Raw genomic sequence first — 27,090 nt, forward strand, 5'->3', positions numbered from 1 at the left:
GAGTAGGTTGGAATTTTGCAGATAGTGGAGACAAAGACAGATAATTACGGGCTGGGACAATTTTGGAGGTATTTTGGGTCAGGCTTAGAGATCTAGGTTTATGCAAACCGGTCTTTGGTGTGTGTGTGTGTGTGTGTGTGTGTGTGTGTATGTGTGTGTGTTTCCAGCAGTCCTTGGTAGGTGTTTGTGTTTGGAGCTTCCAGTGCAAGGTGCTGCCTTTGAGAACTTCTGCTTACTTTTCCAATGACCGGAACCAGGAAGAGGTGAAGCATGGTCATCACACAATTCATCGTGACTCAGTGACCTCACTACTTCCTGTTTTCATCTGAGAAGGGGGCCAATGGCAGGGACCATTTCAGTACAAGGCCATGAATAGGGACTAGGAGATGTCAAGGATGTGAGGTCTGCCAAACTAGCAGGCAGAGCATTCCTGTAAACCAGCAGACGAATGAAGGAGTTGAACTCCAGTGGAATAGCAGCAGTGGCCCAGTGAACCCATGAGAAGATCTAGAAATTGGGAATTACTCCTACTTCTGAATCGCGTGCGATTTCTCCTAACCTATGTCACCAGCCAATCCTGGTTGTGAATTCATAGCCTAGTCCATAAGCTCAATAGTAAAATAAATTCCAACATACTTTGTCCAGGCTTCTGTGCCAGGAGTGCAGGAGAGCACTACCTGGATGACTTCCTTCATCAAGGAGAGGTCACTGGAAAACAGGTGGCTGGACGTGTGCTCCTTCCTGCTCACTGATAGGTTGACTGTGATGTAAGCCAAGCTGCAGGTGCAGGGTGCACTGCAGGCCCAGGGAAGAGCTGGGAAGAGCAGGGAAGAGCCGGGAAGACCCGCCACTGGCAATGTCAAGGACACCTTTCTTCGCTGGGGGATATACTGATGGATTGAGTGACCATCCATTCATCAGTGTGGATGGCCCCTCATCAGGCCTACAGAGATGGGAGCCTTATGGGTTCCTTGGCTTGTCAAGTCCATGGCTAGAGCTGAATCTCTAAGGGGGTTCTTTTTTCCTGGAAAGATGTAGTTCCCTCATCAGTAAAGTGAGGGTAAGAAGTAAATCTACTTAAAAAAAAAAAAAAAACCGCTTCCATCAAGTGTAATTTACATACCATAAAATCTACCCATTTTAAGCATATAATTTACTGATTTTTAGTAAATTTACAGAGTTGTGTAAATATCACCACAACCCAGTTTTAGGATGTTTTCATCTCCCCAAGAAGCTCCTTAGGGCCTTTTGTGGTCAATCACCATTCCCTCCTCACAGCCCCAGGCAACCAATAATCTCCTATATTGCCTTTTATAGATTTGCTTAATTCTGGACATTTTGAATAAATGGTATCATAAACTATGTGGTCTTTTGCATCTGGCTTCTTTCCTTTAGTTGTAATGTTTTGAGGTTCATTCATGTTGCAGTATGTGTCTGTATTCCATTTCTTTTCATTGCTGTGTAGTATTCCATTGCATGGATATACCATACTTTATGTATCCTTTCATCAGTTAATAAATTATTTCCATTTTTGGGGCTATTGTGAATAATGCTACTGTAGTGGATTTCAGTGGCTGCTGTGACAAATTATACACTTGATGTCTCAAGACAGTGGGGGTTTATTCTCTCACAGTTCTGGAGATGGGAGTTAGGAAGTCAAGGTGCAAACAGGGCTGTGCTCCCTCCGGAGGCCCTTGGGGAGATTCCATTCCTTGCTTCTTCCAGCTTCTGGTGGATACTGGCCTTCTCTGACTTGCGGTCACATCAGTTCAATCTCAGCCTCCATCTGCACATTGCCTTCTCTCCGGTGTGTCTCTCAGCTCTCTCTCTTTCTCTCTTGTAAAGATATATGTGATTGCATTTAAGGCCACCCTGATAATTCAGGGAAGACAGCTCCTCTCAAAATCCTTATCACTGGTCATTAGAAAAATGCAAATAAAAACCACAATGAGATACCATCTTACGCCAGTTAGAATGGCGATCATTAAAAAGTCAGGAGGCCGGGCGCAGTGGCTCACGCCTGTAATCCCAGCACTTTGGGAGGCTGAGGCGGGTGGATCACGAGGTTAGGAGATCAAGACCATCCTGGCTAACATGGTGAAACCCCATCTGTACTAAAAATACAAAAAAAATTAGCCGGGCATGGTGGCGGGCGCCTGTAGTCCCAGCTACTGGGGAGGCTGAGGCAGGAGAATGGTGTGAACTCGGGAGGTGGAGGTTGCAGTGAGCCGAGATCACTCCACTGCACTCCAGCCTGGGGAACAGAACGAGACTCCTTCTCAAAAAAAAAAAGGTCAGGAAACAACAGATGCTGGAGAGGACATGGAGAAATAGGAACATTTTTACACTGTTTTTGGGACTGTAAACTGGTTCTATCATTGTGGAAAACAGTGTGGTGATTCCTCAAGGATCTAGAACCGGAAATACCATTTGATCCAGCAATCCCATTACTGGGTATATACCCAAAGGATTATAAATCATGCTACTATAAAGACACATGCACATGTATGTTTATTGTGGCACTACTCACAATAGCAAAGACTTGGAACCAACCCAACTACCCATCAATGATAGACTGGATAAAGAAAATGTGGCATATATACACCATGGAATACTATGCAACCATAAAAAAGGATGAGTTCATGTCCTTTGCAGGGACATGGGTGAAGCTGGAAACCATCATTCTCAGCAAAGTAACACAGGAACAGAAAACCAAACACCACATGTTCTCACTCATAAGTGGGAGTTGAACAGTGAGAACACAAGGACACAGGGAGGAGAACATCACACACTGGGGCCTGTCGGGGGATGGGGGTCTAGGGGAGGGATAGCATTAGGAGAAATACCTAATGTAGATGACGGGTTGATGGGCTCAGCAAACCACCATGGCACGTGTATACCTATGTAACAAACCTGCACGTTCTGCACATATATCCCAGAGCTTAAAGAATAATTTTTTAAAAATCCTTAACTTAATCAATTCTTTTGCCTTACAGGGTAACATACACAGGTTCAGGGATTTGATGTGGATTTCTTTTGGCGGGGTGGGGGGGGCACCTTTACAGCCCACCACCGCAGCTCTGAACATTCACATAAGGTTCTTATGTAGACACATGGCTTCATTTCTCTTTGTAGGTACCTAGGAATGGATTGCTAGGACCTATGGTAAATTTATGTTTAACTTTTTGAGAAGTTCCCCAACTGTTTTCAGAAGGGGCTGTATCATTTTACATTCCTATCAGCAATGCAGGAGAGTTCTAGTTTCTCCACATTCTTGCCATTTGTCTGCCTTTTCTTTTTTCTTTATCATAGCCATTCTGGTGGGTGTGGAGTGGTATCTCACTGTGGTTTTAATTTGTATTTTCCCATGACTAATAGTGTCGAACATCTCTTCATGTGCCTGTTAGCTATTCATACATAATTTTTGGCAAAATATCTTTTCAAAGCTCTGGCCTGTCTTAAAATTGGTTTGTCTTCTTTTTTTGAGTTACGAGTTAGTCTATCATTTTTCACAACCCGGCCCAGCCATTGCCAGCCCTAAAGACTGTGGTGGCTGAGGTCACCTTGATTAGGAAGTGCTGCGGTAACCCAGTTGCCCAGGATGCCTTGGGCTGGGGCCAGGCACCATCATTGCACCGTGCCCTGTGTCAGTTTGTCACTGGAGGGTGGATGGGCCTCACAGGTGGCCTTTTGCCATCAGATACTGTGTCATGGAAGCCAGGACATGGCTCATCTATGTCCTAGAGATCATCAGTTCTGTGTTCTTGCAGGCTGGCTGTTGTCTGATGAACAAGGGGACTGACTAACAGAATCCCACAATATATTCTCATTGTAACCGGATTGTTTCTTTCCTAACACTTATCACAACTTTAACTAGTTATTTCTGTGATTATATATTTGATATCTTTCTTCCTTCCACTCAACTGTTAAGTTTCCTGGGGACAGGGGCCATGTCCATGTGATTTGCCCCTCTATCACTAGTCTCTAACACAGTTCGTGATATGTAGCAGGCAACTGATCAGTATTTGTTGGATGGGGGAAATGAGGATCCATTCTCTGCTTTACAGTGGGCGATTCACATGAAATTATTAAATACAGAGTTGTTTGTTGACCGAATTGTTCACTGTGACATGCATTCTTTTTTTTTTTTTTTTTTTTTTTTTGAGACGGAGTCTTATTTTATCACCCTGGCTGGCGTGCAGTGGTGTGATCTCAGCTCACTGCAATCTGTGCTGCCCGGGTTCAAGCAGTTCTCCTGCCTCAGCCTCCCAAGTAGCTGAGATTATAGGCGCCTGCCACTACGCCCAGCTGATTTTTGTATTTTTAGTAGAGATGGGGTTTCACCGTTTTGGCCAGGCTGGTCTTGAACTCCTGACCTCGTGATCCACCCGCCTCGCCCTCCCAAAGTGCTGAGATTATAGGCGTGAGCCACCGCGCCCAGCCAAGTGACATGCATTCTAATTTCCCTTTTTTATTTCTCATTTCCAGCGATCTATAACTACAATGCTTCTCAAGATGTGGAGCTCTCCTTGCAGATCGGTGACACAGTTCACATCCTGGAGATGTACGAGGGTAAGTCTGGCTGGCCTTCTGCCAGATGAGGGCAAGGGAAAAACAGTGTAAATTACTTACTAAAAAGGCACTTAGAGTAAACATCAACATGCTTGACTTCCTGAAACAGTGCTAGTAAAAATTCAGGAAGTACTTGGGTGACACAGTTTTGAACAGAGTGTGATTTCAAAACAGCCAGCTGAGTACATGAGCACAATCTTGCACAGACACCAGGGTGAAAGCTCATGCGTATGTGAAGGGTGCTGGTGTGGCCAGGCCACTTGGGCACAGAAGGATCAGTGACAGAGCTGGCTCGCGAGGAGACACTTGGGATGTTGGGCTGGCAGTAGCTCAAAGGAAGCACTGCTGATTAAGGGTCTCTTTCTGTTCAGCACTAAATGTTCCCAGGTTGGGGGAGAAATGAGGGAGAGTCTTTCTGGTGTTGCTGAGATTCTTTTAGAAAATTAGGTCATGACTGCAGCAGGTCCGGAAAGGCTGATGGTATATTTCCTTCAACTAGGTCAGGCGAGGGCCATGGTTCCGTTAACCTGTTAGTGGGCTGCGGGGTCGTACTCAGGACTGCCTATTTGTCTGCCAAGCATTGGTCATGTCTGTACCCACTCCACCGCAGGCTTCCAACTTCAGCTCAGGTTCTCTAAATCCTAGAAGAAGTTTTCCTCCATATATCCACATTTTTAATCCAAACCTCCAGAGCACAACAAAAGCATAGCCAGGCCACTGAAGTTGAGGACCAAACCAAGAACAACCTTTAGGGTCCAGTTATTCTCTCAGAAGGTTAGGGTACAAATGAGGTGGAAGTTAGGCAGATTTGACAGGGACCGTGCATTTTCCGGGTCTAGCCCCCATGTAAACCCCTTGTGGTGAAATGGCAGAGATGGTCCGCTAGGACCCCATGCAGGTTCCTAGGGTGGGACGGGATGACACAGGATGAGAAAGAGGAAGTGGGAAGGCAGAAGGAAACGAAGCAGGATTTGGCCATCGAAAAGCTAAGTTATCTGCATGGTTGCACGGAAGACTCTGCTATTACTGCCACCTCCCTTTAGTTTTTGGCAGAGGGCTGGGGTTTCACATTATCCTTTTCCCTTGGACACAACTCGGTGTAATCATGTAGCTCCCAGGGGCAGAGAGAAGACAGAGAGGACTATGTAAACTCTTCCCTTTCTCTGTCTACTGCTTATTCTCACCATCTCAGGCCCAGCCAAGCATCAGTTCAAAGTGTCCAAGACACTAGGGCAGTCGCCTTATCTTTTCCAGAATCCTTTGCTTATGGAAACCACAGCTCTTCCAATCTTTTATTTATTTATTTATTATTATTATTTTTTTTTGAGATGGAGTCTCGCTCTGTCGCCCAGGCTGGAGTGGAGTGGCGCGATCTCAGCTCACTGCAAACTCTGCCTCCCGGGTTCACGCCATCCTCCTGCCTCAGCCTCCCGAGTAGCTGGGACTACAGGCGCCCGCCACCACACCCGGCTAATTTTTTGTATTCTTAGTAGAGACGGGGTTTCACCGTGTTACCCAGAATGGTCTCAATCTCCTGACCTCACGATCCGCCCGCCTCGGCCTCCTAAAGTGCTGGGATTACAGGTGTGAGCCACCATGCCTGGCCTACAGCTCTTCCAGTCTTATCAGCTCATACCTCTTTTGTCAGGAGGCCAGGTTAATTCACTTTGTCTAGCCTCAATGGATGCACATTTTCCCGTTGTGCAGGTAAAAAGCATATGTTTAATTTTTCTAACTCTTCCATGTGGGCTTGGAAAGAATGTGTATTTAAGGATCATTGGGTGCAAAGTTCTTTTCTTTTTTTTTGAGATGGAGTCTCACTCTGTCATCCAGGCTGGAGTGCAGTGGCACAATCTCAGCTCACTGCAACCTCCACATCCCAGGTTCAAGCGATTCTCATGCCTCAGCCTCCTGAGTAGCTGAGATTACAGGTGTACGTCATCACGCCTCGCTAATTTTTGTATTTTTAGTAGAGCCGGGGTTTCACCATGTTGGCCAGGCTGGTCTTGAACTCCCGAGCTCAGGTGATAGCCCCATCTCGGCCTCCCCAAGTGCTGGGATTACAGGTGTGAGCCACCATGCCTGGCGGCAAAGTTCTATATATGATAATTAGGTTCTAATTTCTGAGTCATTTTTCAGGTTTGCTATATGCTAACTTTTTTTTCCTGCTTTTTCTGTTACTGATAGAACTGTGTTAACTCTTCCACCATGATTGTAGTTTGTGTCTCTTTATGGTGATGTCAGCTGTTTGCTTTATGTATTCTGAGACTTGTTTTTAGGTGCCTGCTGATTTAGAATTGTTGTGTTAAATATTTCTAACTTTTAATTCCTATGTATTAAACCTTTATCATTGTCTTAATCTGTAGTAACATGCTATGTCTTACTCTATGTTGTGTAAAATTGCAGCCAACTCACTGGCAAGTCCCAAGACTTCAATTTTTGTCCTCCTGGCTCCACAAGGCCTTCAGAAATGCTGCTCAGCTTCTCAGCCACTCAGGAATCCTTTCTTTCTTTCTTTCTTTTTTTTTTGGTGGTGTTGTTGTTTTTTGTATTTTTTGGAGACAGAGTCTCACTCTGTCGCCCAGGCTGGAATGCAGTGGCTCGATCTTGGCTCACTGCAATCTCCGCCTCCCGAGTTCAAGTGATTCTTCTGCCTCAGCCTCCTGTGTAGCTGGGATTACAGGCACCCACCACCATGCGTGGCTAAATTTTGTATTTTTATTAGAGACGGGGTTTCCCCATGTTGGCCAGGCTGGTCTCCTGGCCAACTCCTGACCTCAGGTGATCCGCCCGCCTCGGCCTCCCAAAGTGTTGGGATTATAGGCGTGAGCCACCGCACCTGGTCAGGAATTCTTTCTTAAATCAGCAGATGGATGCCCCAAGCAGAAAGCAGCCCCAGATGCTGGGTTGGTCTTTTTAGGTTTTGGTCTTTTTCAGATTTTGACCTGGTAATTCTTCACTGCCATGTTAGTTTGTGTGTGTGTGTGTGTGTGTGTGTGTGTGTGTGTGTGTGTGGTGGGGGCAGGGTGGGGCAGTGTATATATTTGTGTGTGTTGTTTTGTCAAGCTTTTCTAATTGTCCTACAGCGTGTGGGAGGGAAGAATGGAGACTTGGTCTGAAATAAAGTAGGTAATGTCTTTTGTTTTTTGTTTTTTTTTCTTTGAGACAGGGCCTTGCTCTGTCACCCTAGCTGGAGTACAGTAGTGTGATCATAACTCACTGCAGCCTTGAGCTCCTGGGCTCAAGCTGTCCTCTTGCCTCAGTCTCCCAAGTAGCTGGGATTATAGGCCTGTGCCACCACACCCAGCTAATTTATTTATTTATTTTAATGGAGACAAGGTCTCACCAAGTTGCTCAGGCTGATCCCAAACTCCTGGCCTCAAGTGATCCTCCTGCCTCAGCCTTCCAAAGTGTTGGAATTGTAGGCATTAGCCATAGCACCTGGCTCAGTTGATACCTTTAAAATATTTCTTCAAAGTTTTTTTTTTCACTTTTATGTGACCTCAGCGTATTTCTAAGAAATAGTTAATTGAAACACTTTTTCCTGTTAGGGTTCATATCAATAGTACTTTTAAGGATGAGTGCAGTGGCTCACTCCTGTAATCCCAGCACTTTGGTAGGCTGAGATGGGAGGATCCCTTGAGACCTAAAGTTCAAGACCAGCCTGGGTAACATAGTGAGACCTCGTCTCTACAAAAAATTTAAAACTTAGCCAAGCATGGTGACATGGACCTGTAGTCTCAGCTACTTGGAAGGCTAAGGTGGGAGGATTGCTTGAGCCGGGGAGGCAGAGGTTGCAGTGAGCTGACCACACCACTGCACTCCAGCCTGGGCAACAGAGTGAGACCCTGTCTCAAAAAGAAAAAAAAAAGTACTTTTAAGTGTGCTCACTATTTCTACTTTACCAAGAGTTCTCCAGTTGGCCTGTGAACATTTCTCAAGACAGCATCCCTATGGACCAAGCTAAGGGGGTCACTGAGCTTAGTTGAATATAAATATAAACACAGATACATTCATTTCAAATACCATGCACTTGAGTCCAGACAGTCCAAAACCCACAGTGCTTCTAGTATATTACAGCTCACACTACGATATGCTTGTAGGATGTGCTGGCCCATTTGACAGTCCCACAAAAATTGTTAATTTCTTCAGTTATGATGATCCAGATGCTGTAGTCCTGCCAGCAAGAAATCGCTTTTCTTAATTGCTACCATAACATTTTTGCTGCGTCAGCCGTAGAACTTTTTCATCTCAAAGGATGTCAGTGCCTGTTCTTTAAAAGTAAGCACATGTCAAGGTGTGAAGGGGAGGGAGATTGAGAATACTTGAGCCTGCACTGTGAGCTTACCGAGTTCATTAACCACCAAGTGGCAGGTCAGCTTGACAGAGAGATTACTATATTGGATTATATTTTTCAATAGTGTTTATTTTCTGGGATTAATTTTTAAAATCGTGCCTACCTTGCCAGATGTCCCATGATAGGTCCTTGTATCTGCTAAGCACTTAGAGTTCTTGGCTTGATTCTCAAATTCCTTTATTATTTAAGGCAGCTCGAGGCAAGGGCAGGAGTGCTTTGCAAACATGAAACGCGATGGGAATGCTGAGTAATCCCTTGTCTTCTACCCCTCCTCTCCTAGTCCCTCTTAACTTTAGAAAAATAAACACAATGAAAACACCGACAGTCCTGCCGGGTGGAACTGAAGGGTGACACTGGCACTGTATTGTGGCCCCGGGATTCGTGTCTTCCAGCTTCCTGTCGGAGCTGACTTCGGGGCGCTCCCTCTGCACTCTGCCCCACCCTGCCCTCGAGATGTCTGCATACCAGATCTGTGTGTGTTTTTCCAGCGTGGACATGAATCCACCCAGACATGAAACGTTTTTTCTGCCCACCGCCCAGGACAGAATACTATTTTTGATTCTCCTTTTTCTGTTTCCTGCCGTGTGGTTGGCTAAAAAATTTCAGAAAGTATTGGCTCCTTGAAGGCAAAGCCTGCTCCTTCTTCATCTGCAGAGCCTGTGCCTCCCTAGCTCCTGGTATACAGCAGGTGCTCAGCAACAATCTATTGAATGATGAAGGTAAAATAGGAGACCAAGGCAAGCTGGTGTAGAGAGTAAGGGGGTCAGGGGTCACCTCCACAAAACCCTGGATATTACAAGGCAGAGGTGCTGTTCCTTCTCTATGAGGGAAATACAGGGGGTGCTAATGTTTTTCAGTCCTCTGCGATTATAGGAGGATTTAGTTATTGCTGAAGTTTTTGTTTTTATTTTATTTATCTTTTTTTTTAGAGACAGGGTCTTACTGTCCCCCAGGCTGGAATGCAGTGGCATAATAACAGCTCACTGTAGCCTTGACCTTTTGGACTCAAAGGACGCTCCTGCTTCAGCCTCTTGAGTAGTGGAGACTGCTGGTACATGCCACCATGCCTGGCTAATGTTTTTGATTTTTTAGGAGAGGTGAAGCCTTGCTGTGTTGCCCTAGCTGGTCTGGAACTCCCGGCCCTTAGCGATCCTTCCACCTTGGCCTCCCAGAGTGTAGGGATTATAGGCGTGAGCCATCGTGCCTGGCCTTGTGGGTTTTTTGTTTGTTCTTAAATAACAGCTTTCTTGAGATATAATTCAAATACCAATCAATTTACTTATTTAAAGTATACAATTCAATGGATATTTACTAAGTTCACTATGCAGAGGGTTGGGCAAATATCATCACTATCTACTTTCAGAACACTTTCATCATCCCATAAAGAAGCTCTGTACCCATCAGTAGTCATGCCTCCCCTGGCTCTAGGCAGCTTCGAATTCATTTCATATAAGTGGAATCACACAATATGTGGTCTTTTGTGACTGGCTGCCTTCATTTGGCGTCAGGACTTCATCTCTCTCGCTCTCTCTCTTTTTTTTTTTTTTTTAAAGAGTCAGGGTCTTGCTCTGTTGCTCAGGCTGGAGTGCAGTGGCATGATCACGGCTCACTGCAGCCTTGACCTCCTGGGCTCAAGGAATCCTCCTACTCCAGCCTCCCAGGTAGCTGGGAATATAGGTGCACACTGCTACACCCAGTTAAATTTTTATTCTTTGTAGAGACAGGGTCTCACTATGTTGCTGAGGTTGGTCTCGAAATCCTGGGCTCAGGCAGTTCTCCTGCCTTGGCCTCCCAAGGGCCAAGTGTCCCAATATGTTGGGATTATAGGCATGAGCCACTGCACCCGGCCCAACTTCATCTCTTTTCATTGCTGAGTAATGTGTATTGTGTAGGTACACTATATTTTATTCATTCATCAGTTGATGGACATTTGGGTTGTTTAGATGTTTCAGCTACTGTGAATAATACTGCTGCAAACATTTGCGTGCAAGTTTTTATGTGGACATATGTTTTCATCTCTCTTGGGTAGGTACTTAGGAGTGGAATTGCTGGGTCATAGGGTAACTCAATGTTTAATGTTTTGAGGAACTGCCAGACTGATTGAGCTTTGGCTCCAAAACAGGCAACCAGAGAGTCCGGATGAGCGAGCTTCTATCCATCATCTTTTTCCACTCATTTGACTCTCTGGCCTTGCCCCTGAACTTCATTTGTTATTAAACGAAGGAAAGAAGCAGAATTGACTGAGAAGCTAATCTGCTGCTCATCCATTACAGGTCTCCAGGAATTACTTGTCTTTAGAGAGTTTATCAGGAAACAGAATTCCTTAAGGACTGAAGCGAGCATTCTTGCCTTTCTTCATCTTTGGCACTGGCCGGCCCACAGTCATTTCTGTGTCTTTGCTTCTTTTACTGTGGAATGTATTTGGCAGCGAGGTATCTGTTTATTACTGTGAACGTTCCTTTCCACCCCAGATCCATGGCAGAAAGTGCAGTGACTTCTGGAGATGCCCGGCCGTGAGGTCATTTATTCATTCAACATTTGCTGAGCACCAAGTATGTGCCAAGTACATTTATTGAGCATGAGAGATGTTCTGGGTACTCTGTGGTCTCTTAAGTGATAAAATGCAAGTTCCTGCTCTCATAGGGTTTACATTGGAGGGATAGACAAAAACAAGTAAAGTAAGTAAACAAAACAATTCAGATATGTGCTTACAAATGCTATGGGGAGAAGAGGGTGATATTGCAGAGGCCAGAGGTGGAGGACAGCGATGGAGAGGGAGAGGGAAGACTATTGTAGGTTGGTGGTTTTGTCCTTGTCTAGATTGACTGGCCCTGGGCAAGACATTGCAGCCGTCTTTGTGACAAGGACATTTCATCTAAATTGGAGTCACTTTTTGAGTCGAGTGATCAAATGTAAGTACTTTGAAAAGTGCACAGTACCTTGTATGTGTCAGGTTCAGCATCCTGTTACCATGGAGCTCCCCTCTCCTGTGATTAACGTCACTCCAGTCACGAGTGGTTTTAGGCCTGGAGTCTGAGGTTCCTCTAGTGCTGGTTTCCTGTGTTTAATTCATATCCATCGATTAACTCTTTTTCTGCTCCATAAACCACTCACAAGCTCACGAGAAGGGGTGGCTGGTGTGCTGGTTTTAGCAGTGATTTCCGGGGTAAATACAACACAATTGACCGCTGTTGGAACAGACACAATGAGATGTCTCAAAGGTGAGCTGAACTGTACAGAGGCAGGCACAGCACATATTATTTCAGGGCAATTTGTAAAGACTCAAAGGATAGCACAAGTGCTTGGACTGGAACCAGAGGAAATAGGCAAACCTGAAAAGTTAAATAAACAAAAAGAAGCGTTTGTATATATATAGGAATTCCCCAGAACACCCATGTTATTTCTTCTGTATAGAAGGAGTCCAGGTTTTGCATGCACTTTAACCAAAAAATCTGCTTCCCTCTAATATGAAAAGGAATAAAAATGGATTAAGACTGGAGCTGTATGTGTTTTGAATCTCATTTTTATAAAGCAGGCCTTTGTGAGTAGGGACAGTGGGCAGTGTTATGACAGGTAAGTTACATGGCAATGAATTTTGTCTGCATGTTTGCCAAAACTTTCTAACAGAGATATAAAAAAGAAGAGAGTGGGCTGGGTGTGGTGGCTCACGCCTGCAGTCCCAGTACTTTAGGAGGCTGAGGCAGGCAGATCACATGAGGCCAGGAGTTTGAGACCAGTCTGGCCAACATGGCAAAACCCTGTCTCTACTAAAGATACAAAAATTAGCCAGGCATGGTGTTATGCACCCATAATCCCAGCTACTTAGGAGACTGAGGCACAAGAATCGCTTGAACCCGGGAGGCAGAGGTTGCAGTGAGCTGAGATCATGCGTGCCATTGCACTCCAACCTGGCTGACACAGCAAGATTCTATCTCAAAAAAAAAAAAAGAGTGCTTTTAAAAGATTTTTTTCAAACAGAGGCTTCATCATCATCCTTTAGAGATGTGGTAATAGGAACCCTGCAGTGGATTATGATACAGTATGGTATCTAACGTTTTGAGAATGTCTGTCTGATTGTCACATTCTGCTATGCTCTATGACAATTAATTTTGTAACACTAGAATCTCTTTATTGTTCCTCCTTTCTACTTGTTTCTTTCTCTACTTGGTCATCCATGCACAGTGGTCAGAAGCCAAGAGAGAGACAAAAGATTCAAAATTGCTGTAAAAATCAGTTCTTAATAGAATGTATAAAAGTTTACTGGATATAAGCTTCAATAGGGGTGTCCAAGGTATTTGTAACTTCCGTTTACTTTTGTTACCCGCTAATTAAAATAATTGAAAGTTTATTGTAATTCAAAATCTATATAGTCTCCACGATCTAGGTACAGAAATACTGCCTTTCACATACATAAATGGCAGTGAGCCTAACAGCTTGGATTTTATGACGCTGCGTGCAAACATTTTGGCATTAGCCTGGAGAGCAGATAAGGCCATGTGGCATTTTGTTGAGTGTGCTTGGTCACTTCCCACATCTGTTTGACCTTTACCTTAAGTACAGCTTGTGAGCTACTACTGCTGGTGACATATGTTCCTGAGATGTGTTTTTCAAAAGATACGTGTGGCAGTAGGAGGGTGTTTACCAGAGAAATTAATTAAAAGGAGTGTCAGTGAAAAGTCTTATCTCAGATTTAATCTTTAAAAAAAGCGAATGCCTTCTCCTATTGTTCCTTTTCAGGTATGTTTCAATATGCTTCTAAAATTCTAAAATTCCATCTTTATTTATTTTTTTGAGACAGAGTGTACCCTGTGTCCCAGGCTGGAGTGCAGTGGTGCAATCTTGGCTCACTACAACCTCTGCCTCCTGGGTTCAAGCAATTTTCATGCCTCAGCCTCCCGAGTAGCTGGGATTACAGGCACATGCCATCACACCCAGCTAATTTTTAGTAGAGACGTGGTTTTGCCATGTTGGCTAGGCTGGCCTCAAACTCCTGGCCTCATGTGATCTGCCCACCTTGGCCTCCCAAAGTGCTGGGATTGCAGGTATGAACCACCAGCCCTAAAATTCCATCTTTAAAAATGTACATGATTCAAGTATAGGCATATATGGAATTTTCTGTTGTAGAGTTCAGAACTGTTTCCTGAGTGGTACCTTCATTCAGTTATTCTGTCATGAGTAAGTACTTGGAATTACCTATTTGGGCAGCTCCCATGCACCTAAGGAGGCAAACTCAGTCTGAAAGCAAATATGCTTTTGGGAGTACTCTGGAGGAATGTTCCCAGGAGCTTTTAGCATTCCACAGATTTTGGACCACAACAGATCTTGGTTGGATCAAGGGGTTGAAATGCGAGCAGAGTCCTTCCATCCCATGCACACACATACCTGCTCACAGCTGTCTTCACACCGCTGATTGCTGTAGCATTCACATTATTTGGTGCATAACCTTTATTTTTTAAAAAATGCGTTAGATTATCTCCATATAACATCACTGTTGGGCTGGCTAAGCCTCAGTTAAGGATTAGTGTAAGGAGAAAGCCTTAGAGGAAGGTTTAAAATTGAGGGCAAATGATCGTATTTCTCTTCTTGCTTATATCTGGAAAAAAAAGTTAAATATATGCCTCTGCTTTGTCCGTAGTAATATGAGTCATTTATTATCTTTAAAAGCATATATTGATGAAAGAATTCGAAATACGAAATAAATGGAAGCTATCCCATGTTCATGGGTAGGGAGACTCAATGTCAAAATGTCAGTTCTTGTGAAGTTGATTTATAGATTCAATGCAATCCCAATTAAAATCCCAGACAGTTATTTTGTGGATATCAACAGATGGATTCTAAAGTTATGTGGAGAGGCAAAGGACTCAGAACAACCAACATGACGTTGAAGAACAAAGTTGGAGGACTGACACTACCTGATTTCACAACTTACTATAAAAGCTATAGTAATCAAGACTGTGGTATTGGCAGAACACTAGACAAACAAATCTACTGAACAGAACAGAGAGCTCACAAATAGACCCACACAAATATAGTCAGCTGACCTTTGACAAAGAACAAAGGCAATACAATAGAGAAAAGATAGTCTTTTTAACAAATTGTGCTGGAACAACCTGACAACCACATGCCGAAATAAGAATTTAGACACAGACCTTTCACCCTTGACAAAAAATAAGTCAAGATGAATTCTAGACCTAAATGTAAAATATAAAGGTATAAAACTCTTAGAATATAATAACATGGAGAAATGTAAATGACTTTGGATACGGGGGTAACTTTTTAGATATAACACTGAAAACACAGTTACATGAAAGAAATAAGTGATAAACTGGACTTTATTAAAATTTAAAACTTCTGCTCTGCGAAAGATAAAGTCAAGAGAATGAGAAGTTAAGCTACAGTATGGAAGAAAGTATTTGTAAAAGAGAAATTTGAGGCTGGGCACAGTGGCTCACACCTGTAATCCCAGCATTTTGGGAGGCCAAGGCAGGCGGATCATGAGGTCAAGAGATAGAGACCATCCTGGCCAACATGGTGAAACCCCATCTCTACTAAAAATGCCAAAAATTAGCCGGGCATGGTGGTGGGCACCTGTAATCCCAGCTACTTGGGAGGCTGAGGCAGGAGAATCGCTTGAACCTGGGGGGCAGAGGTTGCAGTGAGCCAAGATCGCGCCACTGCACTCCAGCCTGGCAACAAAGTAAGACTGTGTCTAAAAAAAAAAAAAAAAAAAAGACATTTGATAAGGGACTATTATCTAAAACGTGTAAAGAGTGTTAAAATCCAACCATAAGAAAACAACCCACTTAAAACATGGGCAAAGACCTTCACAGAAACCTCACCAAGGAAGATATATATCCATATGGCATATAAGTGTGTGAAAAGATATTCAGCATCATATATCATTATAGAATTGAAAATTAAAGCAATGAGATACTACTATGCACCTATTAAAATGGCCAAACTCCAGAACACTGACAACACCAAATGCTGACAAGGATGTGGAGCAACAGGAACTCTCATTCATTGCTGATGGGAATGCAAAATGGTACAGCCACTTTGGGAGACAGTTTGTTAGCATCTTAGAAAGCTAAACACACTCTCATCACACAATGCAGCAATTTCTGTCCTTGGTATTTAACCAAAGGAGTTGAAAACGTATACCCACACAAAAGCATGCACATAGATGTTTGTAGCAGCTTTATTCATAATTGCCAAAATGTGGGAGTAAATAAGATGTCCTTCAGTAGGTGAATGGATAAACAAAGCGGTACATCCAGACAATGGAGTATTATTCGGTGCTAAAAAGAAGTGAGTTGTCAAGCCATAAAAAGACATAGATATGCACGTTACTAAGTAAAAAGAGTCAATCCATATGATTCCAACTATATGACATTCTGGATAAGGAAAAACTATGGAGATTGTAAAAAGATTCGTGGTTGCCAGGGGTTAGAGGGAAGGAGGGATGAAGAGGTAGAGCACAGGGAATTTTTAGAGCAGTAAATCTACTCTGTATGATACTGTAATGGTGGAATCATGTCATTATACATTTGTCCATACCCATAGAATGCACAACACCAACAGTGGACCCCAGTGTAACCTATGGACTTCAGGTGATAATGATGTGTCAGTGTAGGTTTGATTGCAATAAATGTACCACTCTGGTGGGGTATGTTGATAGCAGGGATGTCTTGTCAGGGGACAAGAGGTATATGAAAACTTTCTGTACCTTCTGCTCAGTTTTGCTGTGGACCTAAAATTGCTCTACAAATTAAAGGCTATTAAAAATTTTTAAGCATATAAGGAGACTTCTGTGTCATAAATATTAACTCTGTGCTTGAGTACACCCATTCTGTTTCACCCATAGAGTTGAATGATTCAACAGAAATGGTCATAGTAGCAGGAAACAGACTGCCTAAAAAACTTGTGTTTTATTGATGGGTCTTAGAAACCCATGAAAACTTCACTTCTCTTCCTTGTCTCATCTCCATGTATAATTCAAGCTACAAATAAGAATGGACAAGGCAACACAGGAAAATTTCTAGTTACAGAAAGATTCTTAGTCTTACTATTATATTCTGTGTATCTGTTCCTAATGTTTGTCCTGCAACCAAGAATATTAAATATGTGTGTGTGTGTTTCACTTTGGCAATAGGAATATAGGATTTTAAACAACTATATCTAGCAATTTGGTTAATCTTCTAAATGGCAGGAACAATGAGTATTATGTTACTAACCTTGAATGCTTGTTTAGTTTTCACCAATGCCAGTTTAAGAATCTGTTACAGGCCGGGTGCAATGGCTCAAGTCTGTAATCCCAACACTTTGGGAGGCTGAGGTGGGTGGATCACTTGAGGTTAGGAGTTCAAGACCAGCCTGGCCAACATGGCGAAAACCCATCTCTACTAAAAATACAAAAATTAGCTGGGCATGGTGGCATGTGCCTGTAGTCCTAGCTACTCAGGAGACTGAGGCAAGAGAATCACTTGAACTGGGGAGGCAGAGGTTGCAGTGAGCCAATATCGTACCACTGCACTGCAGCCTGGTCGACAGAGCAAATCTCCATCTCAAAAAAAAAAAAAAAAAAAAAGAATCTGTTATAGTTGTAATTGAAAGATACAAAGGGTGAACTTTTTTCTTAGTGTCACTTTCATTGCTGACACTAAATGTTTAATCAGGCCTTAGATAACCAATTTTGGTAACTTTTGAGTTTGGCCCCATTTGGTCTCTGCCAAGGCCCTGGCTACCCAGTGCCGTTTCTCGATTATTCTAGCCACAGTCTTAGGGTTTTTCTATCACTCAAATTGTTTCTTCTTGACTTTTTTTTTTTTTTTTTGGTCCTCTTTCTTCTAAAGTCATCATTTCTACCATTTTCTCGGAGTAGGGATGTTATCATGTTAGAAAATAAAATTATGTCTTCATATCAGGTACTGCAGTCTGGACACCCCTAGCATGGTATTCTAGCTGTTTTGTGTGTCTCAGCTTTGGTTGTTGGCAGTAATTTAAGTAGTTGAGAGAGGTTCTGCTCTTTTTGAGGAGCACAGACACATTCTTCAAAAAAATAAGTAAAAAAGAACTCCAATATAGAGCTCCCCACAGTCAGCAGCACAGGAACCAGAAGACAGCCCTAAGCACTGCAGATGGTCCCTGAACTGTGCCATTGGATACCTTCTGTGTCTGACATTTTACATCCCTCTCTATGCCAGGCATCGAGCTACGGCCTTTCATGTACTGCCTCTCAGTTCTTACAATCCTGGGAGACCAGAGTAATTGATGCTCTTTTAATCAATGTGGAGATTTAGGTTAAGAAACTTGAAGAAATTCATGCAGCTATTAAATGGCAGAGCTGTGATTCCCACCGGGATCCTGTGGAATCCTAGTATATTGTTCTTTCCACAGCGTGCAGCCCTTCAGCAAATGACGTTTACACTTTGGACATGACATAAAGTTTTCCAAAGGGGATAGAGTTGTTTTGCTTTTGAAACAGCCACCTGAAAAGTTTAGCAGCACCTCAAATGTGTCTGTATTGCAGTGAGCTCTTTCTGAACTTAGCTCCCCTCCACAGCTCTTGGCACACAAACTTGCCACTCTTACCCAGTGGTCTTGTCGCTGTCCTGAAGAGGATCAGGGATTGGGGTTATACTCTCAAACTCCTTGAGGTCCCATAGCCTGTAGCATAACTCTTTATAAAAAGTGGACCTCATTAAATATATCTCAGTTGATTAATTGTACCTCTCTCTCGTTCGTCTTTCAAACTCATGCTGATGATAACAAAACCAACATAAGAGTTGAGTTGCAGCAAATTCATTGCTCCTACTGATAAAACCACGTGCTACCTCCTGTCGTCTCAGCTTTCTTGACTGGTTGGATAAGTTGGAGAAATGCATCACAGAAGAGGAAAGTTAGACTTTTAGCAAGAAGGACTAACCGCTGGCGAGATTACTTTGCTTTAAAAAGGAAAGAAAGAAAAGCCACGTCCAGAAAATATAAAGGGAATTGGCCAAAAAGTAGATGATGTTGTCCAGGCTACAGGAAGTGTTATTTCCTTCCTCTCAGTGAGCTTCCTTGGCTCTGTGAAGGCACAGAGGGAGGTTTCCTTGTTTTGCAGTGAAAATTTGGATATATCATCTCTCTATTTTGCTGACTGTGATTTGGTCCTCTTCCTCGCCTCTCACTGCCTGGACCAGGTCTCTCTACTTGTCTCAGAAGGTATTTGCTGGTTTCAAATAGAAATCTCTGCCATCACCCTCTATGATAGGCAACCAGAAGAAACCTTCTTGGCATTCTTTGCTACAGATGTTATGGGGTAACAAGACTAAAAATATTGTAATGTTTTTGTGGAAGGAAATTTAAGAGATTGAAACTGTAATTACTTAAAATTGACAAGGGAAGAAGTGGAGTCCCCCAGAGCTGGTTACTGTGGAGCTAGGATGGAGAACCAGGCCTTTTGGTGTCAGACAAGTTCTCTTTATAAAGAAGCAGTGGCTCTTCTATTCTGGACATTCTGGCCTCATAGGCAGGGTGCGTTAGCCCTGCCTGTCTGTGCCCACTGGGCATGGGATCCCAGGAGAACAAAGAAGGGTCACTCAGACCCTGCTGTCCAAGTGTGTCTTGTGGGTGCATGTTTCATTGCATATTCCTTACAGCAGTCTATTCTATACCTAGCCAGTGGCTCAAGAACACCCGCCTTTCTCATAGCTATATTCATCAGATGTTTACTCAGTGCCTGCTGCATGCCTGGCACTGCGAAGGACAGTTCCCTGTTTTGATCATTAAAAAAATTAAATAGACCGGACACAGTGGCTCACGCTTGTAATCCCAGCACTTTGGGAGGCTGAGGTGAGTGGATCACTTGAGGTCAGGAGTTTAAGACCAGCCTGGCCAATATGGTGAAATCCTGTCTCTACTAAAAATACAAAAATTAGCTGGGCATGGTGGTGCATGCCTGTAATCCCAGCTACTCAGGATGCTGAAGCAGGAGAATTGCTTGAGCCTGGGGGGCCGGAGGTTGCAGTGAGGTGAAATCATGCCGCTGTACTCCAGTCTGGGTGACAGAGCGAGATTCTGTCTCAAAGAATGAATAAATGAATGAATGCATGAATGAATAAATAAAGCCAAAAGACTTATCTCCTTTTTCACTTAGATGGTGTGCCTATGCGTGTATGTTTTATACTGATAGAATTCCATGGCCAAGCTCACCTGACCTGAGGGGTGGCGCCTTGAGAAAGTGTCCTGTCTACTGTGCCCCAGAAGGGCTGTGGGCCAGCTTGGTATAAGGGAAAGCACTGAGCTGGCAGGTAGGAGGCCTGTGTTTGTATCCCCAGCTTAGGTAGTAAGTAGCTGGGTGACATGGGACAAACCTTTTCATTTCTTAACTATGTTTTCTTTATTTAATTAATTTATTTACTTTTTATTTTATTTTTTAAGAGGCAGTTTTGCTGTATCACCTAGGCTAGAACACAGTGGCACCATCATGGCTTACTGCAGCCTCAACTTCCTGAGCTCAAGTGATCCTCCCGCCTCAGCTTCCTGAGTAGTTGGGACTACAGGCATGCATCACCACGCCTGGCTGATTTAAAAAATTCTTTTTTTAGAGACAAGGTCTCACTGTGTTGCCCAGGCTGGTCTTGAACTCCTGTCCTCAAGCGATCCTCCTGCCTTGGCCTCCCAAAGTGGTGGGATTACAGGTGTGAGCCACCGCACCTGGCCTCCTTTGTTTTAAGTAAGGTTGTTATATTTTAGTGAGCTCTGAGTTCTTTCCAATATCTGGCTATCTCAAATCCACAAAATTGAGCTCAGATGGTTAACCTGGAAGACTCATTTGTCTCACCAAGAAGTATAAAAGAATAGAATCATCTTTTACCATCTTTGCATCCCTTGACTTTCTGCCTTTGAACTTATTTTCAAAAGCCCCAGTGAGATGCATGTGGAGTTTGGACATCTTGAGACCTGAGGCTCAGGAAGGCGGTGAGTGTGCTGCGCACAGGGAGAGGTGCAGCCACTGTCTGTAAGGAAGGATTTTAGACCCAGCCCTTTGTCTGTCCTGTGACGAGTTTGCACCCAGCTGTTTCTGCTCACTGGCTTCCCAAGAGACAATCAGCTTCTATTGGAGGGACAACTCACTGGGGATGGGAGGACAGGATATGCCCGTGGAAACCTGACAAGTTTACCTGGCCCACAGGGGATGGAGCCTTTGCCCTTGGCCTCATTAACTGTGTTTTATCCAGCATGATACCAGACCAGCAACACTTAAAGGAAAAACAACAGGATTTAGCACCTGCTCCTTCTCTGGGACCCACCCTCCCCAATCCCCGCAAACACACACACAATGCAGGTGTATAGAAACATAGCTCCTTGTCTCCTTCTTACCTTTAATTCCTCAGAGGTTAAAAATAATTTGTTGATCTTTTATGTGTGTTCGTGGGGTAAAACTAATTTATCTTGTGATCAGAAAGTAGGGAGAGATTTTATAAAACTCCATAATTTCAGCATCTAAATGATGCTTTCCTTGTTGGGAAATCATGAGTCCCTCTGAGTAATTGCTTCTGAGTCTTCAGCATATTCATGACTTTCTCTTTTGTGTGCCAGAGTCTACAAGCATTACCATTAAAAGCCCTTTTGTATTTAGTTATTTGTTTACAGATCTGTTTCCTTCCTCCTTGAAGACAATGTCTGGCACACTGGTGTTCAATAAATGTTTTCATGTATAATGAATGAATGACCACATTATTAATGTAAATCCTCAGCCTAAATGTACATCCTCAGAGAGACAATTTTCTTTCTTGGGATCTTGCTCTGTTGCCCAGGCTGGAGTGCAGTGGCGCGGTCGTAGCTAACTGCAGCCTCCAACTTCTGGGCTCAAGGGATCCTCTGACCTTGGCTTCCCTAGTAGCTAGGACTATGAATGTGCGCCACTTCACCTGGCTAGTTGTTTTATTTTTAGTTTTTTTGTGGAGACAGGATTTTGGCTATGTTCCCCAGGCTGGTCTCCCACCTCAGCCTCCCAAAGTGCTGGAATTATAGATGTGAGCCACCACGCCCAGAGACAATTTTCTAACCATGTTTTCTAAAGTAGCTCCATCCTCAGGAGTTGGCCTTTCCCAGGTTAGCCTCTTTTATTCCTTTATAACTTTTAGCCTTATATGAAATTACTTTTCTTGTTTATATGCTTGTGTGTTTACATATTTTTTTTTCTTTCCATTATTAAGTAAGATTTAGGACACAGAGACATTGAATACCCTGCTTTCCTATCATCTGTTAACTAATTGTCCACTGGAGAAATTAATCTCCAATCTGCAATTGAACTTCTGGAAATAGCACAACTTGTTCAGAATGAATTTTGGAGCATGCAGTAGTAATTAAGACGAATAATGTCTTTGGGAAGACAAAATACCGCGTAAAGTAATGGAGAAATAGTTCTGTGCTTTTTCACACGTGACTCAAACTTGTTTCAGAGGCATTTCCAAACAAAAGTATTCAGTCATATTTCAGCAATGCAATTCCGTGTTACTTTGAGGTGGTTACTTTATAGAGTAATATTCATTTGACAGTGTCAATTTTTATATTAAAAAAAGTGCAGTAAAATTTATATGCAACAAAAGGCACTCATCTTAGGTTTACAATTCAGTGTGTTTTATCAAATGAATGCAGCTTGTATACCTAACATTCTGATCAAGATAAAACACATTTCCCTTACCCTAGAAAATTCCCTGATATCTTTATCCACACAGTTCCCACCCTGAGTAAACAGCCACCAATCTGGTTTAGATCACTGCGAGTTAGTTTTACCTGTGAGTCAACTTCATATCAGTGGAATTAGATGTGTCTGTTGTGTTTGGGCTCTTTCACTTATTGTAATGCTTTTTGGGTTCATCCATGATGTTGCACATCCATAGTTCATTCCTGTATATAGCCAAGTATAACTATATTATGTATTATATATCATAGTTATAGTAAATAATATATACATATAACACTGTCAGTACTCCCATTGATGTACATTTTGATGTATTCCAGCTTTTGACTATTAAAAATAAAGCGTTCACAAACATTCTTATAAAGCACTGGAGTGAGGATGTGGCCAGGTCATAGGATAAGTGTATGTTTAACTTTATAAGAAACCACCAGCAATGGGAGAGAGTTCCAGTTGCTCCATCTCCTTACCAGTGATTGGCACAGTCAGTCTTTTTAACTTTAGCCATTGAAGTGAGTGGATAGTATTTCACTGTGTCTTTTTTTTTAGAGTTATAATTTGCATAGAGTAAAATTCACCGTTTTTAGTGTACAATTCTGCAGGTTTTGACAAATGCATACAATCATGAAACACAACCGTGGTCAAGCTACAGAACCATTCTGTCAGCCCCCACGTTCTCCCGTGTCCCTTTTCAGTCATCCCCATGCCACCCTGAGCACTTGGCAACTACTCATCTGTTTTGTATCCCTATAATTTTGCCTTTGCCTAGTTCTGGCCTACCAGGGTTTATCAGCTGTATATTTTTTTAAATGTTATCAGTCATATATGTTTATAAATTTAAACATCAAGACCATTTCTACAAGGTTTATAATGAAAACGGGAGACCCTTCTTAACTCCTCTCGAATTCTGAGGAGTTTCAACTTTTTCAGAAGTCTTTCAACTCTTTCAGCCAATGTTTTGTGAAATAAATCTCTTCATTTCTAAATTCATTTCTTACTACGGAAGATAAGGATTTCACTCTTCTGTACACCCCACCAACGATGCAGATACCCATTAATCCCTCATAGAAAAGCAAATATAGATACAATTTTTTTTTTTTTTTGAGACCGAGTCTCGTTCTGTCTCCCATGCTGGAATGCAGTGGCACGATCTCAGCTAACTGCAACCCCCACCTCCAGGTTCAAGTGATTCTCCTGCCTCCACCTCCTGAGTTTTAAACACTTAGGATTTGGGTTATTATGGCTATGTAGCGTAAGCAGCAGAGGCTGTGGGATTTACCTTGATTACATTTCCTTTCTTGAATAATATGTTTTTCTAGAGCTAATTCCTTTTTTCCTTCATTCTCTGTGAATGTACCTCTGTTTCATACTCAAGGTTGCTGACAGTATTGACTGCCTTTTAATATGTTGAGACAAATAAGATCATTTCTCAGTTCCCTTTTTTTCTTGGATTCATTCCTCATGGGACCGTCTGTCCTCCTCCCTTGTTTGGGACTGGTTGTGCTTTCCCAGTGACATAGCTCTTTTTCTGAGAGCTCTCTTTATCATCTGTCTTGGGGACAGAAAAATAGGAACTAACTAGGTAATTCAGCAGAGCTAGGGGTAGTATGCATTTGTATAAATATAGACTAATACCTGTTAATTTTGACTGATCCACATGTATAAAAAGTCATGAATTCACGTGGATACCTTCAATCCCAACCCGGCAGCATGGGGTTCATTCGAGATTTTTCCCTTCTGGGGCTTATAACTCCATTCTATAATAGTAAGAAACCTAGCTTCCCATATTTTTTTTTCTTTTGCTTCCCATATTTTTAATAGATTTAGCTATTTGATCAGTTCCCTCGTATGTAACTGATCACTCATCCTCATTAGCATGCTGTCTCCCATGGGAACACCCCCCTCACCCCGTTTTAGCTCAGATATCCAAGGCCAGTGCACCACCCCCAAGTCCTATGTGCAGATACCCCCTCGCCCCACTTAGGCTCTGACACTCCGTCTGCTCCCTTACACGAGTGCCCACCTCGTTCCGCCGGGGTTCTGACATGCCGTGCCAGTCTGGACCCTTCTGTGGATGTGTAGCCCTCCCCCACTGAGAATGCCCAGGTCACTCTGCTCCACCCCATGGCTCAGGACTCAGCTGCCCAGGAGGGAGAGCAGAAGGGCCAGGATCCATCTCCTGATTCTGTCCTGATTCCCATTCCCCAAGGTTTTCCTTTCTTCAATCTTCTTATACCAAAGACTACGGTCCTCCTATTTGCTTAAGCCCAAGATACAAATACCTTTGAGAATTTGCCTTTACTCCCCCATTCATGGCCACCCCCAGCAAAATCATGAGCAACTCCTGTTGATTCATATATATCATGCGTCTGGGTGCGGTGGCTCAGGCCTATAATCCTAGCACGTTGGGAGGTCTAGGCAGGTGAACCGCTTGAGTCCAGGAGTCCTAGAGCAGCCTGACAGCATGGGGAGATGCCGTCTCTATAAAAAATGCAAAAAATAGCCGGGCATGGTGGCATGCACCTGTAGTCCCAGCTACCAGGGGTCGGGTCGGGGGTGGGTGCTGAGGTGGGATCCATGGAGCTGGGGTGGTGGAGGTTGCAGTGAGCCATGAGTGCGCCACTGCACTCCAGTCTGAGTGACAGAGTGAGATCCTGCCACAAGAAAAAAACAACAAAAAAAACCTCATAAATGTATATATCCTACATTTTTTTCATCTCTCCTCCTCTTCACTGCACCCACCACTCCCGTTTGGTGTTCCTCTTGCTACTACACCTCACATCCCACAATCCATTCCCATATAGCAGCAAGGATGCTCTTTTAAAAGCCTAAGGCATCCAGGCACAGTGGCTCATGCCTGTAATCCCAGCACTTTGGGAGGCCGAGGTGGGTGGATCAATTGAGGTCAGGAGTTCAAGACCAGTCTGGCCAACGTGGTGAAACCGTGTCTCTACTTAAAATACAAAAAATAAGCTAGGCATGGTGGCACACCTCTGTAATCCCAACTACTGAGGAGGATGAACCATGAGAATTTCTTGAACCTGGGAGGAGAAGGTTGCAGTGAACCAAGATTGCACCACTGCACTCCAGCCTGGGTGACAGAGCAGGACTGTCTCAAAAAACAAAAAACAGCAACAAAAAAAAAACATAAGGCATGATGACATTTGAAACCCTCCAATGCTTCCTCCTGTACTTAGAATAAAACTTGAATTTCTCCATGGCTTATAATACCTGTGTCTGATAATTAATCTTGGCTACACATTAGCATCACCATCTCCATGGCATATAATACCTGTGTCTGGTAATTAATCTTGTCTACACATTAGCATCACCAGGGGACCTTTTTAGAAGCATTAAGTCTGGGCCTCACCCCAGTCCACTTAAATCAGAATATTTGGTGGTGTGGCCCAGGCATCAGTATTTGTAAAAGTTCCTGGTGGGTCTCATGGGTGCCCAGGGTTGAGAACCAGGCCTCCTCTATCTTCTTATTGCCTCTCCCCATCTCAGTCTCTTGCGCTGAACTCTGGCAATGACATTTTTCTTCTCTCTTTGAACTTCAGGCTTACTCTCGCCTCACAGCTTCCTTGCTTGATTTGTTTCTGTCTGGAAGTTTCTTTGCCCAGATCTGTTAATGGCTCATTCCTTTTAGCTTCTTAGAGTAATCTGTCCTTGGTCAGCATATCTAAAATAATGTGCCATGTTACCAACCATTCTCTGCCATGTTACGCTCCTTGAGCACTTCTTCCTCTTAGCACTGTCATTATCTCAGCTCATTCTACTTGTGTATATTTTTAACATTAGAGTGTAATCTTCATGTGAACTCTTGCTTTCCACTACGTCATGGTTCTTAGTTAGTGCTTAATAAAGATGTGTAGAATGACTGCATGTAGTGAGGAGAAGAATCAGGGAAGGGATCTGTTGGACAGAAAGTGTGCAGGAGCCAGAGACATTTGGATAGGTGAAGTGAAATGGAGCAGATGAGAGTCCTTACTGATAGAGATTACTTGAGAAGCCATATATAAAGTAAATAATTTTGACAGTGGAATTAGCAACTCTCCATTATTTTCCATTGGAGAGGACAGATTTTTATTCTGGATTAGAGCAATCCCAAGAAAGCAGAAAAGACTTGTGAACCTAGTGAAAGAGCAACCCTCAGCATAGAATAAGTTGGTGTTCACCATGGTTGCCATGAACTTGCTTTTTGTGACTGTCATTTCCCCTAAATGTAGGCAAGAGTGGCCCTCTGGACTCATTATCCCCTCACCATTCCCTTTATTTTAATGGTGTAATAACTTAAGAAAGCATCTGAGATCCTGCTGACCAGTTCACACCACCCACCGACTGCAGCTACTGATATGCCCATAGCTACCTCTTTGCATTATGCCTTCTTAAGCCTAATAGCAAGCTATATTTAATTATGATCGTCTTACTGTAAATACGCGGGATTAATTGGAAAACTGGATTCTTGCTT

At 43.2% G+C, this 27,090-nt stretch overlaps 1 protein-coding gene across 4 annotated transcripts in view; it reads left to right on the forward strand.

Annotated features, from left to right (window-relative positions):
* DOCK5 (dedicator of cytokinesis 5) overlaps positions 1–27,090 on the forward strand; it is a 239,090-nt gene that overhangs the window by 54,058 nt on the left and 157,942 nt on the right. For all 4 annotated transcript variants that reach the window (XM_054498518.2, XM_063669373.1, XM_063669374.1 and 1 more), the window contains exon 2: positions 4,489–4,572. In XM_054498518.2, coding sequence (XP_054354493.2) covers positions 4,489–4,572 — 84 coding nt within the window. The remainder of the gene's footprint in view (positions 1–4,488; positions 4,573–27,090) is intronic.

Source organism: Pongo pygmaeus, chromosome 7 (genome assembly GCF_028885625.2).
Source record: "Pongo pygmaeus isolate AG05252 chromosome 7, NHGRI_mPonPyg2-v2.0_pri, whole genome shotgun sequence".
Classification (NCBI taxonomy): domain Eukaryota; kingdom Metazoa; phylum Chordata; class Mammalia; order Primates; family Hominidae; genus Pongo; species Pongo pygmaeus.